We start from the raw sequence: 17,559 nt of genomic DNA on the forward strand, positions 1-17,559 counted from the left end.
CATGCGCGGAGCTGGTCTGGTCAGCATGTTAGGTTTAGCTTAGTTCCAAACATTTTACAATAAACAACAGGAGTGTTCATCAGTGTATTGGTCTCAATCTTAATTCCATTTATTCTTTGTACCCAGCACCTGCAAGTTATTGGATGTGCGTTCTCTATATTTGTGTTAGGACCAAACCTAGTGAGAGAGTGTTGTCTTCTTCCATAGGAGGATCTGATCCAGCTTGACCCAAACAGATTAATGGACCTGTTTTTGTGCTTTTCTGGGAAAAGAATGGCTAGTACACTCCTTTCGACCTTTCAGAAAATAAATGTTTCTAGTCTGTCAAACAGCCATGGTGGAGCTCATTAGGGCCCACAGCAAGGCTGTAGTGTGTGTGTGTGTTCAGAGGAAGACATTGTTAGTGCCATCAGAACCTCTCATCATATCTGCTTTACAGGTGTGAATTCACTCCCTGGGTTTGCCTCAGACAGGGAAGCTGAAATGATCAGTTGACACACAAACGGCGAGTCACGTGCTGCTTGTCAGAGGGGCCAAGAGGTGTGGGCCGCCGGCACGCCACGCTGAGAACCCCCCCCCTGTCATTGCGCTCCGTTCCCCACCACTGAACAGCACAGCAGCAGCCAGTACACACGCTACAGCACAGCTCGTGAACACTGACACAAGGCAGAGAAATGCCCATCCATGGTTGTCTTCATATTCCCTAATTGGCCAACTGTATGTAGCGGTCTTCAAGCCTTTGCCGCTCTCAGCTACATATTGAGGAACGATGACTGGGGTTGAGCAGTACGTAGGTGAGATTACCAGCAGCACTTCTGAAAAGGAGGACGTTAATAAACCGGTTTGATTACATCACTGGAAGCAGGGAGACACATATGCTTCCCTAAATCACTGGGAGGGATGGGAAACTCAATTGATTGTGGCTTTACGTGCCGAGGGCCCTATACAACAGCAGATAAATATTCTCTATTTCTCCCTTTACAAACTCCCACATGCCTTTTCAAATCCGTCATCCCAGCCCCAGCATGCGCCCTCCGCTGCTGTTGCTTGGCAACCCACGGTCTCGCTCTTTCTGTGAAGGAAGACGCTCTCGACATCCGACCGCTCTGCTCGGAAAAGTGAAGTCCTCATGAAACACAACACGTAATCATATTGAGTAACACAGCGCCCAAAAAAGATACGTGTTGCTATGGTGATCCCAGTCTAGCTCATTCTCTGCTGTAAGTGGTTCCTAGAGTATGGGCAGCAGTGAGCGGTAGATTTGGTTGGCTTGGAAGGGAAGCAGGCTCAGCTCCGGATCGTTGCAAGACTTTTAGGACACCATCAAGCGAACGTGTCGACATCTGGTATAGATAGGGGGTACTGCCAAATGAACAGTGGGGTGTTCGCACCAATCCATTCAGCCACTTAATAACTTCCTGGATAGTCATCTACTTCAGGTTTCTGATAGAATAAAATAAAACGTGGGCTGTATCTTTATCTAAAATTAGATGCCAGTCATCAAATCATAGGTCAGGCAATTATCAGAATGGGTAATTAATGTCAGTGTAGAAGCAGGGTGAGGGTGTGCATTAACAAATTGAAGGCCAGAATGAGATATGGGTTATCAAATCAGTCCTATTCTAATGTAATACAATTCCTTCACAACAGACAGATCCGTACACACACCCACAAAGGAAAGGAGTTAAGGTTAAGTTCATGGTCTTTTATTGGAAAAAAAAATTAAAAGACTAGCATGTACAACTTGGAATGAACTAAACTGAACAAGATGAACAGTCTAGAGAAGACTCAGGTGTTGAAGACCCTAGATGCGCTGTAGATTGATTAAAACCCACACTCAATCATGGTCAGAGTCGAGAAACAGAAGATAAAAACATTGACGATAGAACCGCGTTTCCTTGCCAAAAAGACTTCCCCTAGCAGGTAAAAAGAGTCCGGAAAAACCAGACTCTTCATCTCACCTCCCACCCCCTCGAATCATACCCAAAGTTCAACGCATAACAAGGAAACAGAAATCCAAATATTCCCAACATGCCAAACAGTTCTAAAATGATTTTTTTTAAATGATAATTTTTCTTAAAAATATATTTTTGTAATTAAGCAAACTGCAAAGGTCCCATTCATTTCATCTCTATGCGAGTTTAGTATGACCCCCCCCCCCATCCGAGCACTTCTCTTTCTCTCAACATAGACTGTACCAAAACCCCACGGCGGTACCCTCGACACCGCTGTGGAATCAGAGTGAGCCCATTGGCTGGACTGCGTCACCAGTCTCAAGCTGCATGCATGAAGAACAGAAACAGGAAAAGAAAAGACGATTGGCCAGCCCAAACGTTACCATTAGCAACAGGAACCAATAAGCAGTTTGCCAAGTGCTTTCTTTAGTTGTTGACGGTTGTGTTTACAGGTATTATTTCTGTTATTACTGATGTCTAACTCATCTTTGGGGACAGGACCACTAACCAGTACATGCAGATGTTTATTTTTTTAATTGTATTTATTTTTACTTTTATGTGGACTGATTTTTTCATTTTTCAACATTCAGTTATGTTTTCTATACAGAAACAGTATGAATAAATTTATATTTTTGCAAGAGGTAAGTAAAACATTTGACTGATTTTTTTTGTCTTCTAAGGTCAGGAGAAGGGTAGGGGAGCTTCATTTTGCTGTCATCATTTGTACAAACTCTGTGAACAAAAGAACAAAACATTAGGAGAATGAAGAGAAAACAACCAAACACTGATCAAGGCAGCAATTACATGTCAGATACAGACAATCAACAACAAAAAAAAATTCAGTTAAAGACAAAATCATAATACAATTAAATCTTATGAAAACTGTTTACATATGCCAAATATCCTATTAGAGAGAGATGGACCAATTCTATAAGAAAGGGATGAGAAAATAAAAGGGATCAGGAGGACAGAAGAGGTGGATCGGGCAGTAATAGGATGATCGCAGTAGAGTGAAGAGGGGGATCAGGATGGTAAAAAGGAGAGAAGGGGGGAATGAGTGAAGAGGGGGATCAGGCATCAGAAAATTAGAAGAGGATCAGGGCAATAGAAAAGGGATGAGGAGAAGGGGGGAAAATAATAGGGATTGTAGAAAGGAATCAGGGCATAAGAAAGTGAGAGAAGAGGGGGATGAGAGTGGTAGAGTGGGATCAGGTAGTAGAAAGGGATGAGAGGAATTGGAGCTGTAGAAAGGGATGAGGGGAGCGGCAGAAAACCAAGACTGGCTGTACAGTAGGAGTTTGTGGGTGACAGCTCTACTGACTAGTCCCCCATAGGGACACTGCTGAGATCTCCTACACAGCAGAACGAAGCACTGTCCTCTTCTTACCTTCATAGTTGACCTGTCCGTCTCCGTCAATGTCGGCTTCTCTGATCATCTCGTCGACCTCCTCGTCTGTTAACTTTTCTCCCAGGTTTGTCATGACGTGACGGAGCTCTGCTGCACTGATGTAGCCATTCCCATCCTGCAAGGGAGAGGTGGTGAGCGTGTGACATCTCACGGCAAACACAGGTCCAAAGGGACTTTACCATACTAATTTAATGTATGCTTGCAGTACGCTCACTTTAGGACAGACATGCATGCTACGTGTCACGTACACTAGTGTGGATATTGTAACAAAGCCATGGTAGTCTTTTTACAAAGGGACTACCTTGTAACTGCGTATGCAGGAAGAGCAACCATACAGGATATCACTGATCATTAGGGCTAGACCCATTTAGTATACTGGTGTTTAGGCCGTTGGTCGCCCAAGATTTCTTTGGGTCAAGCAGCGGCAAAAATCTGTCTGATTGGCGCATGTCTGAGTGGACTGCTCCATTGTGGATGCTGTTTGGATGGCACGGTTCAGTCTTAAGACATGGTATATATATATATATATATATATATATATATATTTTTTTTTTTATATATAACAAACGCATTTTCTCCTGCTTTGGATAGGGGCCACTGTCCACGGTTCTGAAGCACATTAGTGCGCTGTTGAATTGGCACCTTTTCCTAGCCCATGTTGCTAAGAGCATAATAGCAAAGTTAACCAGCATATTGGTGTTGAGAATGCGGCGGAGGCAGCAGAGTTGAGACGAGAAAACAGCCCTTGCCTTAATTGTCAAAGAAAATGTATTAGGACTAATCAATAGCCTGACTGTTAAGTGTGCCTGGCTTTAGGCTTAGTATAGCAGCCTTGTATAACCACCATTGAGCTGTAGGCCTAAGAGTGCATCCTGTTAAGTATAAATACCGTAACTTAGGCCTTATACAGGCTACTGTAGCAATCATTCATTTGTTCATGTCATGACAGCTCTGTGAGGACGTTGGCCTGGGGGGGGGGGGGGGGGGGGGTAGGTTTATGACAGTCAAATACCTCTTCACCCTACTGATGTTACATTTGCAAAACCCTTGGTTAACATAGAGATTCTGGGAACATCAGTAGGTGGGGGGGAAATTAACTATATTCTGGTAATCCGACCAATGGAACATATGCGGTGGTACTTAATGAATATGATGTCAGTTCGGTTGTCATCAGAGACATTCTCATCAATGATAAGATTACAAACTACAGTGGAAAGTCTACACAGAGTTATCGGATTCACATGGAATTGTTGTTAAATTTAAATATGAAATTATTTGTGATGGGATGAAATGTGATTTTAGCTTCTAAAATGTGAGATTTGGGTTTTCATAAGATAGGGCTCTGCTCAATCAGTGAAGGGACATGGGCTATAAAACTTTTCAAACACGCCCTCCTCTCCCTTCCTATATAAACCCTTGACGACAATATAACCTCCTGTTCAGAGGACGACGGTCCGATGTCAGAATGGTTCAGATAACTACAGAACGAAGCAAACATCAGCGTGAGCTTTGAACTCTTATTCACTACAGAAGTGATACCTCCTAGCCGTAGAGTTAGCAACCGCAGGTTAGGAAAGAACAGACAAGAGTATCCCATCTACCACACAACGACATATTCAATTTACCAGCAGAGACATTCTTCAAAAGGACAAAGGACTCGGTTGGGCAACACGGCCTTCCATCTTCTGTGTGATTAGTTAGGTATTTAGTAAATAAACAAACCCAATTTTGTATTGCTGACTCAACTTGTTAGCCAGGGTTCGTGCAGATAACTAAGAATTTACAGATGACGATTAATATTAACTGCTATTGAGGTAAAATATTACTTGGTCTTTAAGAATTTATTCGGAAGATAACAGCTCTATAAATATTCTTCCGTGATGCCCGACTCTAGTTAATTACATTTACATTATTAGCTCAGTCAGGTAATATTAATTACAGAGAGATTATTTTATAGAATAGCATGTCACTTAATCCGGCATAGCCAAAGACACGACACAGCTTTCATGATTTGAAATGCAATCAAGCATTTTAGTTCAAATAAAGCGAGCCTTGAATAATAAGCTTATACAAACCATTCCATTTCTGAAATTGCATTCAATTGCTTAGTCTTTGCTCTAATAGTAGGCTTAACAAAAAAACATTAGACTCTCTGGTAAGCTTATAATTTATGTAGTGTTGTTTACATTGTTCCAACCAGTCAGAAGTTATATGGTCACCTATACAGTATCTGTTTGGCACACATAATATGCACGCAGCAGTTGCTCCTTACCATTCTCTTGACCTCCAGTATTTTCCACAACTAGTCAAGTTACACATCTGACTTCCCCTTTACCTCCTGAGCAACCAGTAAACATTCTGCCGTTTCATGTCCATTTTGCTGTCACATGTTACAGTTCAAAGTTCGTTATAACCAATGTATTAATGTGATGATACGCTATAGGACAAGCCCCACTGGTGACATGCATGAGATACATGTATCACATAGAGAGGGAGCAAGGGTTGAGGGAATAGTGTTTTTCCCTTAACAAATTAGGGATTTAGGTAACAAAGGGTGCTAGTCACAGTAACTCTTCCTTAAAAAAAATATATATATATATTTTTTTATATTTAATTTTAAAAAGAGCCTGGCATAATCAAATCAATTGCTGGTCAGACCCGCTCTCTGCATTTGTGTGAGTCTTAATTATTTCAAACAGTTCACTTAAAGCATCAGACAAGTGCAGTGCATATAGTGAATTAAAAACACGTAGGATGTGTCAATATGGAAAACACACATTTTAACCAATTGATTGATGGAAAGAAGTCTTGGTCGACCAAGATTTTTTATTTAGTTGGGGACAGCCCTACCGATCATACACTGCTTGACAAACAGTGGAGAAATATAGATAACACAAATAAAACAGTACATTTGGAAAGTATTCAGACCCATTGACTTTTCCCACAGCCTTATTCTGAAATGGATGAAATAGCCCCCCCCCCCCAATTTGCACACAACACCCCATAATGTGAAAGAAAAAACAGGTTTGTAGAAATGCTTGAGTTCAATCTTGGTTTCATCAGACCAGAGAATCTTGTTTCTCATGATCAGAGTCCTTTAGGTGCCTTTTGGCAAACTCCAAGCAGGCTGTCATGTCTCTTTTACTGAGGAGTGGCTTCCATCTGGCCAATCTACCATAAAGGCCTGATTGGTGGTGTGCTGCAGAGATTGTTGTCCTTCTGGAAGGTTCCCCCATCTCCATAGAAGAACTCTGGAGCTCTGTCAGAGTGACCATCGGGTTCTTGGTCACCTCCCTGACCAAGGCCCTTCTCCCCCGATTGCGCAGTTTGACTGGACGGCCAGCTCTAGGAAGAGTCTTGGTGGTTCCAAACGTATTCCATTTAAGAACGATGGAGGCCACTGTTCTTGGGGACCTTCAATACTGCAAAAGAAATGTGGTACCCTTCCCCAGATCTGTGCCTCAACACAATCCTGTCTCGGAGCTCTACAGACAATTCCGTCGACGTCATTGATTAGTTTTTGACATGCACTGTCAACTGTGGGACCTTATATAGACAGGTGTGCCTTTCCAAATCCTGTCCAATCAATTGAATTTACCACAGGTGGACTCCAATAGAGTTGTAGAAACATCAAGGATAATCAATGGAAACCGGATGCACCTGATCTCAAGTTCGAGTCTCACAGCAGAGCGTCTGAATACTTATGTAAATAAGGTATGTTTTATACATTTGCAAAAATGTCTAAAACCCTGTTTGTCATTATGTGTTGAGGATTTTCCATTTTAGAATAAAGCTGTAACATTAACAAAATGTGGAAAAAGTCAAGGGGTCTGAATGATTTCCAAATGCACAAAGCTTAATCTCATACAATATCAACTATGTAAACATGTAATCCCTACCACAAGTACAGTAAAGACTGTACACACACACTAGGGCTGGTATACCGTATTTTATGATATACCGGTATTGATGCAGGGACCGGTTTGGTTTTTAACTTTACCTTCTATACCAGTAATTTAATGTTTGGTTTGTTTGTTAAATGTGATATGCCATCTGTAATGTTAATTTTTACTTTGCTACTTGACTCATCTCTGTCCACTCTCTCTCTCTGTGCTAATTTCCACACAGACCTAGCCACGCCCCCTGTCACTCAAGGAGCACATTTGATGTTCCTCAACCACGAGACACTTGCGTTCAGTCTGCTTGGTCAATATAGCACATGCAACAATGTTGTTTTCACTTTGACTCTTAATATAAACCCACCAGCATTTTATAATGGCACTATTAGTTAGTGTTTCTTATATCAGCAAACAGATAGTCTTTTCTTAACAAGTTGCCCTAACTAAATCTTGAGACTAATTGTTAACCACTAATGCTAATAAATGTACTGAGTAAGAGCAAACGTAGCTAGCTAATACAGCCTGATCATACCAGTGATGGTGTAGACCTAAATCAGCATGTTGTTTGTGCAACAGTATCTTCTAAATCAGAGGAATATGCAAAGCAAGAATATGCTAGCTACATGAAGTAGCTAAGAGAAAACATGCAATGTAGCAAAAGCTTATAGGGTCCCCTAGGAAACGAGTATCAACACTTTAGTTCCTACCCTGTCAACTCCTCCCTGGCATTTTCATACGTTGTCATCTCAAACACTGTATTCAATGTGCGCACTAGTTTATTCTAACTATAGAATTAGAATAGTCATTCTATTTCCATGATTCCAACATTTTCTCTAATTCGCAAGTCAAATCGCAATATTTGGTTCAAAATAAGTCCTAGATTATTTGCCCATATCGTGCAGCTCTACACGGCAGTGTGGAAATTCTCAATTGAGCAGTGGTGTAAAGTACTTAAGTAAAAATACTTTCAAGTGCTATTCAAGTCATTTTTTTTTGGTATCTGTACATTAGTATTTTTGAAAACTTTTACTTCACTACATTCCTAAAGAAAACACTGTACTTTTTACTCTATAGATACTGACACCTAAAAGTACTCATTACATTTTGAATGCTTAGCAGGACAGGAAATAGTCCAATTCACACACTTGTCAAGAGAACATTCCTGGTCATCTACTGCCTCTGATCTGGAGGACTCACTAAACACAAATGCTTTGTTTGTAAATCATGTCTGAGTGTTGGTGCCCCTGGCTATCCGTAAATAAAAATAAAATTGTGGTTTGCTTAATATAAGGAATTTGAAATTAGTTATAGTTTTGATACTTAAGTACATTTAAAACCAAATACTTTTACTTGAGTAATTTTCTATTACCTTACATTTAAATTATTCTCAAGACAATTGGGTATTTTTTCCACCACTGCAATTGGAGTGCAGGAAATGCAGAAATGTTAAGTGCTGAAATTTGTTTTGGTCGAAATTGAATTGAACCGTATAAAAATCAGAATGAAGACTTGAAATCACTTGTCGGCCATGTCGCCCAGCCCTAACACACACACACACATTGCTGGCACTATCCTTACCTTGTCGAATACCCTGAACGCCTCACGAATCTCCTCCTCGCTGTCTGTGTCCTTCATTTTCCTGGCCATCATAGTGAGGAACTCTGGGAAATCAATGGTGCCGTTGCCTGGGGGGGGGGAAGAGAAGCTTTATTTTTTATAACTTTAAACAGAAAGAATTGAAAGTTGTTTATCAGGGATTTAAGCCCCTGTTGTAGTGGGCCATGCGTGGTCCAGAGTGGGCTGAGTACCACTACAACAGGCTCTGGAAGGGGTTGAGATGCCTCTAATGCAAAGCAAAAGAGCGCCATGACAGGATCACAGAGAGCAGTGAAGGTCACTGGATCAGAACTTCAGGGGGTCTGGCTAAACCATTTGGAGCAGACACTCACACCAACACTGATCACATTTAACCTGGATTAGTCTTGGCTCGTCAAGGGTGTGTGTGTGACGGGGAGGGGGGCTCCAGGTACAGCGGAGTGAGTTTGTGTGTGTGTGTGTGTGTGTGTGAGATCATGTGTGTGATTCCTGGTTAAGACCATTCCTCTGAGCAGAGCTGTTCCCTCTCCTGACATACAGTTCCCCAGTGAATTAATGCATGTCTGTTCTGTTCTCCACTCCACATGTCCTCGGTCTGTGTGTATGATATATACAGTTGAAGTCGGAAGTTCACATACACCTTAGCCAAATACATTTAAACTAATTTTCACAATTCCTGACATTTAATCATCGTAAAAATGCCCTGTCTTAGGTCAGTTAGGATCAACACTCTATTTTAAGAATGTGAAATGTCAGAATAGTAGAGAATGATTTATTTCAGCTTTTATTTATTTTATCACATTCCCAGTGAGTCAGAAGTTTACATGCACCGAATTAGTATTTGGTAGCATTGCATTTCAATTGTTGAACTTGGGTCAAACGTGTCAGGTAGCATTCCACAAGCTTCCCACAATACGTTGGGTGAATTCTCCCATTCCCCCTGACAGAGCTGGTGTAACTGAGTCAGGTTTGTTGGCCTCCTTGCTCGCACACACTTTTTCTAGTTTTGCCCACAAATTTTCCATAGGATTGAGGTCAGGGCTTTGTGACGGCCACTCCAATACCTTGACTGTGTTGTTCAAAATGGCAAAGCCATTTTGCCACAACTCTGGAAGTATGCTTAGGGTCATTGTCCATCTGGAAGACCCATTTGCGACCAAGCTTTAACTTCCTGATTGAGGTCTTGAAATGTTGCGTCAATATATCCACATCATTTTCCATGCTCATGATGTCATTTACTTTGTGAAGAGCATTAGCCCCTCCTGCAGCAAAGCACCCCCCACAACATGATGCTGCCACATCTGTGCTTCATGACTGGGATGATGTTCTTCAGTTTGCAAAGAGGCACTGAGTTTGAAGGTAAGCCTTGAAATATATCCAGAGGTACACCTCCAATTGACTCAAATTATGTCAATTAGCCAATCAGAATCTTCTGAAGCCATGACATCATTTTCTGGAATTTTCCAAGCTGTTTAAAAAAGGCACAGTCAACTTAGTGTATGTAAACTTCTGACCTACTGGAATTGTGATAGTGAATTAAGTGAAATAAAAATCAGTCTGTAAACAACTGTTGGAAAATGTACTTGTGTCATTCACAAAGTAGATAACTTTCCATAAATGTCTTGTTAAAAAACTAGTTTTGGCGTGGTTGAAACTAGTTTTAATGACTCCAACCTAAGTGTATGTAAACTTCCGACTTCAACTGTATGTATGTATGCGTAATATATATAACACATACATAACTATCGCTCATTCCATTACGTATACAGGGCAGTGTAGTACAGACTGACTGTTCCCCAGTGTGTGTGTGTTACTGTTGCATTCTATAGACAGGGCGGGCCGAGTCCCTCCTTATGTATAACGCACAGACTGGGTGTTTCAACTTCCCCATTGAGTGAATGGACGGGTACTACAGTGTGTGTAAACAGGGTGTACCACGGCTGCGCCGAGCTCCTTCCCTGGGCCCTCAGAGAATGTGCATCCCAGCAGAGCAGAGCTCAGAGTGGATTATGTCATGGATTTCACTAGGCCATTATTACCTGCTGCCATTATTCAACTGGCTTTGTTGCAGGCAGTCGCTAGGTCTGACTGACCTAAATAGTGACAGTCAGTCATTATAATCAATTCAAGAACTCCCAGTACTAAGACAAGTTGGGCCGTGGATAAACATGTCCATAACTCTATAAATAAGAATCTATGTTCATCACTGTCCACTCCACAGGGATGTTTCCCCATAGGTACATATCTAGGATCAGCTTCCTTTTCTCTAAAAAGGTGAGAAAAATATGCGTTCTGTTGCAACTTCACCCTACACCGTAGCAGGTGGAACTCACCATCAGCGTCGACCTCGTTGATCATGTCCTGCAGCTCTGCCTCGGTGGGGTTCTGTCCCAGCGACCTCATGACGGTGCCCAGCTCTTTGGTTGTGATGGTGCCATCGCCGTCTTTATCGAACAAGGAGAACGCCTCCTTGAACTCTGCAGAGAAGACCGCAACAGTTAGTTGTGTCCAAAATAAGGAAAGATCACAGCTGAGCTACATTAAAACAACTTGATTAGACAGTCACTGACTTCTCATAATGTATGCCATTTAGCAGACACTTTTATCCAAAGCGACTTAGTCATGAGTGCATAGAATTTACATATGGGCCATCTCATCTAGGTTACATTTGTTAATTGGATTGAGTTACATTTACAAGCAATAATATAATCACACCTCAGTTTGACCTCATGGGCTATGATATGGCGACGGCTTGAAACGATTACATTTGTTTATCGTAAAGGTGAGTGGCTAAAAAGTCTCGTCAACAACAGGCATGTCTGCCAGGTCAGTCTGCCATTACATCCAGAGCAGGAATGTCAAGCAGCCGTCCAGAGCTAGCTAGCCGACATGACTCACGCAAATGAAATATTAATACACAGCTGAAAACTGAAATGTGTGCGTGCATGTGCGTTGAACTGTTTACCGGCAATCTGCTCCTCTGTTAGTTGGTCGGCCTGAGAGGGGGGGGCAGAAAGAGAGGGAGAGGAATAATACAATTTTAAAAAAAAGATCAATGGCTTGGTATTGTGACTGAAGACTGAACACAAGCAGCACTACAGAAAAATGTACCCATTTCTTCCTTTTTCCTTCTCAGTCCACCTCTGAGCAACAGTATGTACACAGTGATCTCTGAGCAACAGATACAATACTACATAGTCTAGGCAATGATCCATCTAAGGCAGAGCAGAGAATACAGTAACCAGATGTTGTAAACACACGGTCAGGCTGCCTGTCTACATTGCACATTAATGCCACAGAGGAAAGGCCAGACATTTCCCACTTGAATTTAACATAGTCCTGGCCTACATACACACAATGCAGGAGTACAGTTAAGACACTGACAGTCACCTACACAGACTCATATACACTTCAAGCCAAACCAGCCATGTTTCCCACAAAATCTGATATCACTCATGCAACTACACAGGTGTACTGACCAAAATGACTGACAATAAGAAAGCAACAGAAGGGCAGGCTAAATGGTTAATCTAGACTAGAGCCCGTTTTTCTGCTTACACACCACCGGCGTCCCCCCTCATCACGCAACCAGTTTCAGCTCCCCTATCATTCATACAGAGGGCATAGTAGAGTTTGGGGACCTGAAACTCGCCAAAGTGCAGGTCGGTGAGGTCAGCCACCAGCTTCTTTGCCTTAGGCTGGTCCTGCCAGGTGTCCGCCTTCCTCGCGTCTGGCTTGCCGCCCAGACATAGATTACCCTTCTTCGGCTTTCCATCGAACACCCCAGCCTTGGAGGAGAGGGCATTCATGGCCTCCCGCACAATCACCAGCCCCTCAGCCAGGCACTCTGCCCGCTTGGCATTTATGTTGCCTTGGCGCCTGACGTCCACCAGTTCAGTCTTGGTAACATGCAGGCCGTTCTTCATGTCCTGGACCTCTTTGACCACGTTGTCGATGCGACTGTTGATGGAGTCCACCAGCATCTGTAAGAAGGTCTTGAAGTTCCTCTCCTGCTGCTCAATCAGTTCCTTGTAGAAGAACTGCTGCTGGTCCAGAAGCTCATACACCATGGACAGAGAAACCAAGTCATCATCCTGGTAGCAGTGGGTCTTCTTGGGCAACATGGTTCTCTTACGTCTCCTCAGCCTGCCTGTCTGGAGCTATGTTGGTCAGGTCTCTGGCTCCTAGACGTGGGGAGCAGTGTCAAGTCTCTGGGAGTGGGGCTCAGCTGGCTGAACTTAGCACCAGACAGAGAGGAGGACTAGACTGACTGACCGTGAAACAGGGTTTACCTGACCTGAAGCAGGCTACTGTGGCAGTGATGTGACTGACTGGCTACCTCCCACTGTAGTGGCAGCCTAACAAACATGTGGACGTTAGGATATCCAAATACAGACAGCAGCCCCATGGGTCGTTTCAACAAGCTCTGGGGTTGATGTATCGTGCCGTGCTTTTCGCCACCTCGCAATCTGGGCTGTCAGCGTGGTGGTATGGTTACAGAAACCAACAAGGGGCCCTGAAGGATAATTTCCATGATTAAAGCCCGGTCACGTGGTGTTTAGGGCCCCCCACCAGGTTGGTTGGACAGAGAGAGCATCCAGGGTCAGAGGCTAAATGCTGATGGCTCCCTGTCTGGCAGCCCCACACACACACAGAGCCTGGCAGGGGCTGACTGTCACATCAAGGTGTCAGGTCTATTGTACAGTCACTGTCAACTAACCCCTCTGATATATTGTCTTTCATCGAAGCTATACCTTGGCTTTGTTTCTCTGAACCATCAGCAGTATTGTTTGGCAGTGTCCCCAGAGGAGAGGTCCTCCTCCTTACCCCTGTTGGCTCCTCAGGGCTAGCCCAGTACAGCCCCAGCCTACAGGACCTCAGCCAGGAACACCCTTCTTCCCTCCAGCACCCCAGGCAGGGAACAAGACCCCTAACACACACACACACACACCACTCACGCCACTATACGCACAGCCACACACCCATCTGCCAGGAATTTGACCTGGATTCACAAGCGCAACACAACCTCCCCAGGAATCTGGCCTCCATACGAGAACTAAAAACAGCATAGCTGCTGATCAGCGTGGTATTGCCACTTTCACACAACATTGAAAAGTGGTCCCCGGGGGCCATGTGGTGGTAGAGTAGTGCCACAGAGAAAAACATTTGTGAGTGATAGGCTTCTTGTCACTGCCATGTCCAGTTTGTGAGTCTGCCCACATGACTAAAGCTCCACTTTCCTCCTGAACACATCACATAGGCCTGTAGCAGAGGGATGGAGTTAATCAGACACTACCACATCGTATGAGTGTGTGATATAATGTGCAGTGATATAATGTGCAGTGATATCACGGGGCATAGTAATCCTCTAGGCTTTATGATCACATACACCAAACCCACCCTTGCTCATCAATCGCTTGCAGAAATATTCAACACATTGGTTATTGCTACTTATTGTTGAATGGCATGAACATGGTAAATGAGCAACTTTGTCACAGAATGGTATATAGCCAAGGCTTTTTTCATGCATTAAAATCACCCTACTTTGGATAAATAATAGAATTTGAGCTAGTTGTCCGCACTCAGAGTTGGGAGGCTCTGCTAAGACAGTCAGTCACCCTGCATGTATACTAACAAAGCCTGTGGCCATTCAATGCCAGTAAAGCGAGAGAGAAAAAGTCCAGTCACAGCAATGGCATTTTTTTCCTACATCGTGTCAAAATACTAACTAATAGAGCAGATCTCAGAGTCCGTCTTTCAGCCATTTCTGCATGGAAACACACATTCATTTCCTGGTCATGGCACACAACAGGACGCCGTGTAAGGGTCAATGACTCCACAATTACAGCAGAGAGCACAGAGGACCCACAATCTTTCCGTTCACGCCTTCACAGCACACATCTAAAAAGATTTTCTGATTGCCCACCACACCCAATCAAACATCCGAGCAAGAGCCAAAACAGTGGACCCAGTGTACCCAGGCCAGTGGGCACACTGATGTGCGTGTCCATATGAAAGGCTTGATTCAGTCTACAATCAGTAGCTTTGTTATCACCACTTTGGTGGAGACATTCCTTCCATGCTTTCGGAGAAACAATGTGTGCATTGAGCACAATAACATAATTTACTTAGAGATGAATGTTTTCACGCTGTCCTCCCGCTGCTTATACAGCACAATTAAGCCCTCCAATTTAGGCAGCTGAGAGATATCTCATGGCCGTTGATCCTCCTGTGACAACCGTAAAGTTAATTACGAACGGGAGAACCAAATGATATTCAATACATTGTTCTCCATCCGTGTATAAAAAGCGATAAGACCAAGGCACAAGTCAAGCATCTGCATGTCCGGTCAGAGATAGGGCAGCTATTCTAAAAGTATTACCATGGAGGCTATATCATCACTTTCGATCTCACACACACACACACAACAATGGCGCAGATTACATTTTCGATTAAATAGAGAGTCCATAAATGACCGGAAACCGTGATAAAAATAACAAGTCCATAAATGATTTGTAAGCATTGAAACGTGGGATAAGCAGATTGAATCAAACGCCATTAATATTCCACCAAGTAGCATATAGTTCCATAGACGGAGTTCCCTGATGTCTCCAGAGGCCAAAAGATACATGAAACACATTTACATCGTTCAGACTAGTAACAGAACCTGAAAAAGATTGATAATATATCAAATGATACGATCAAGTGCATTGCTGAATCAGATCAAAGTCACCTAAAAAAATGTAAAAAAAAAAAAAATGCAACATCGTGTCAAAAGGATTTAATCATTTATATAATTCTGAATGATAGTGATTTTCTGGGGGGGGGGGGGGGGGGGGGTAGGCACAGCAGCATGCACTGGTCCCTCGAACATCATCAACAGATCGCTACATTCGTTCGTCTGCCTGTGCATGTGGAAGTGACAGAAATCTCAAGGGTTGCACAGCTTCCGTTTGATCAAAATTGGATAGCTCACATTTTCGGTTACATGACCTTACACGTAACATTACCGGCTCATAACACCGATTTTGTTAAACATTAAAATCAAACTGCGCCTGATTCACGGACGCGTATAGTTAGGTATGGCTCGCTGACATGATGAAAGCCATTGCCTCGATTATCAGCCTAAAATAAACTTCTTAAAGAGTTATCATGCGTCTTATATCCGACCAATATGAATTGTAGCCTCCAATAAAAAGATATGACACCCAACAATCTGACAAGCCAGCATCGACGCATGATCACTCGAACCGTTCAACGTTTCACGCGAATCCTCCTCTGCAGGCAAACTTTGCATTCGTGCCTTTCATTATATTTTACCTAAAAAGGATATTTCGAATCAATCACAAAATATTATACTTACCATGTCTGACGGCGCTGGATGGGTTGGTTGGTTGGTTGGTTTGTTTTCTAAAACTAGACTACGAGACTGACCAGCTCCCGTGGACCTCTAATGATGGGCTGAAGTTGTGTAGCTCTCGCGATCTGTGTCTATATAGCTTGGTGTATTCCTCCGCCGCTGAAAACCGTCCTCACTCACTTCCGCATTTTCCCACTGCAGGACAGGCAGCCTGGATCCCTCACTCCTCAGCATCAACTTGCCTAGCAGAGATTAATTGGCACTAAATAAAGCTATTGACCACACACAGCACAACAGTGACACTTACATGGTGAAAGTAGACTACTTACACACTCAACCAATCATACATCTACATTTGACCAGCCATTCCTTTATTTTTGCATTGTAGATGAGCAGCACCAGATAGATATTTATATTTCAAAGGAAAAGGCACACATATGCATTACATTATTTTATTGGTGCATATGGCGATAATGATAATCTGAGAATATAATAGATTTATTTCAACAGGTGATAGAGCTGGGAAAGTAAAACACATATAGTGGTTCAAAGTTTTCATGACAAATTAACCATTTAAACTTCTTGCAACAGAAGTAGGCAAGCGTATTAATATTGAATTCATATTAATTCCCCAATATCAGTCATTGACAAATGTACCAATAATGGAGTTTTATAGTTGGACTCCTTGGTAATACAACTGGTGAAAATAAAATATTTATTTCCAATGTTTTGCAAACTCAGAACCAACTTGTTTCCAGAAGATTTCATGATATCCTAAATCTGTAATTTCTTCCAATAATGAAATTATAGAGAGCATGCCTTAGTAGGGGATCCATATTCAATATCTATAGCCTATTCTTTGTTATTCTCAAATAAAGTGAAAAGCATATATTCAGTTCATGCATTTGTATTTTGATCAGTGTATGCAAATAATTACTAGGTTGTGTATCTCAATTCTGCATGCTGTTTGTGATAATAAAAAACCTAACACATAAGGTGTCATATTTACAAATAAACAGTTGCAAAAAAAAACAGTCAATTGTTGACATAGGCAGAGAATATGTTGTGGAAGCGGCTTTGGTTATATGGCAAACAGTACAGATTGTAATTTACTTCGACAAATGTATGTCTGTGCACTGTAAAGTACTCAATGCAACCCGTGCCTATGAATTGGCAGGTTTCTGATGAGCTCGAGCTGGAACACGGGCGCTCTACTTTTTGCAAGGCACTGTTTTATCTCTGCGGAAGAATACTTTAGAACACACGGGCCTGTCTCTTTGTTGACGCTGGAGAAATTGCGGTTATTTTTGAGACGGTGCTCCTCATTGGTTACTGTGGACC

The 17,559-nt window shown here is 42.6% G+C and overlaps 1 protein-coding gene across 1 annotated transcript; it reads right to left on the bottom strand.

The window, feature by feature from the left end:
* Positions 1-1,690: 1,690 nt before the first annotated feature.
* LOC115146058 (calmodulin-1) lies at positions 1,691-16,335 on the bottom strand. The gene is made up of 6 exons (XM_029687831.2): positions 16,222-16,335; positions 11,824-11,854; positions 11,192-11,335; positions 8,841-8,947; positions 3,343-3,478; positions 1,691-2,687 (listed from the first exon to the last, which is right to left on the bottom strand). The coding sequence occupies exons 1-6, from the start codon at positions 16,222-16,224 to the stop codon at positions 2,659-2,661; spliced, it is 450 nt and encodes a 149-aa protein (XP_029543691.1). The 5' UTR covers positions 16,225-16,335; the 3' UTR covers positions 1,691-2,658.
* Between the last annotated feature and the right edge of the window lie 1,224 nt (positions 16,336-17,559).

This window comes from Oncorhynchus nerka, linkage group LG18 (assembly GCF_034236695.1).
Source record: "Oncorhynchus nerka isolate Pitt River linkage group LG18, Oner_Uvic_2.0, whole genome shotgun sequence".
Classification (NCBI taxonomy): Eukaryota; Metazoa; Chordata; class Actinopteri; order Salmoniformes; family Salmonidae; genus Oncorhynchus; species Oncorhynchus nerka.

What these genes read in the sequence shown, in the direction of transcription:
- LOC115146058 (XM_029687831.2), bottom strand. An exon ending in AACAGAGGAGCAGATTGCCG is followed by an intron (nt 11,336 to 11,823) that starts GTAAACAGTTCA and finishes TCTTCTCTGCAG; the next exon opens with AGTTCAAGGAGGCGTTCTCC. An exon ending in CGGACAGGTCAACTATGAAG is followed by an intron (nt 2,688 to 3,342) that starts GTAAGAAGAGGA and finishes TTTTGTTCACAG; the next exon opens with AGTTTGTACAAATGATGACA.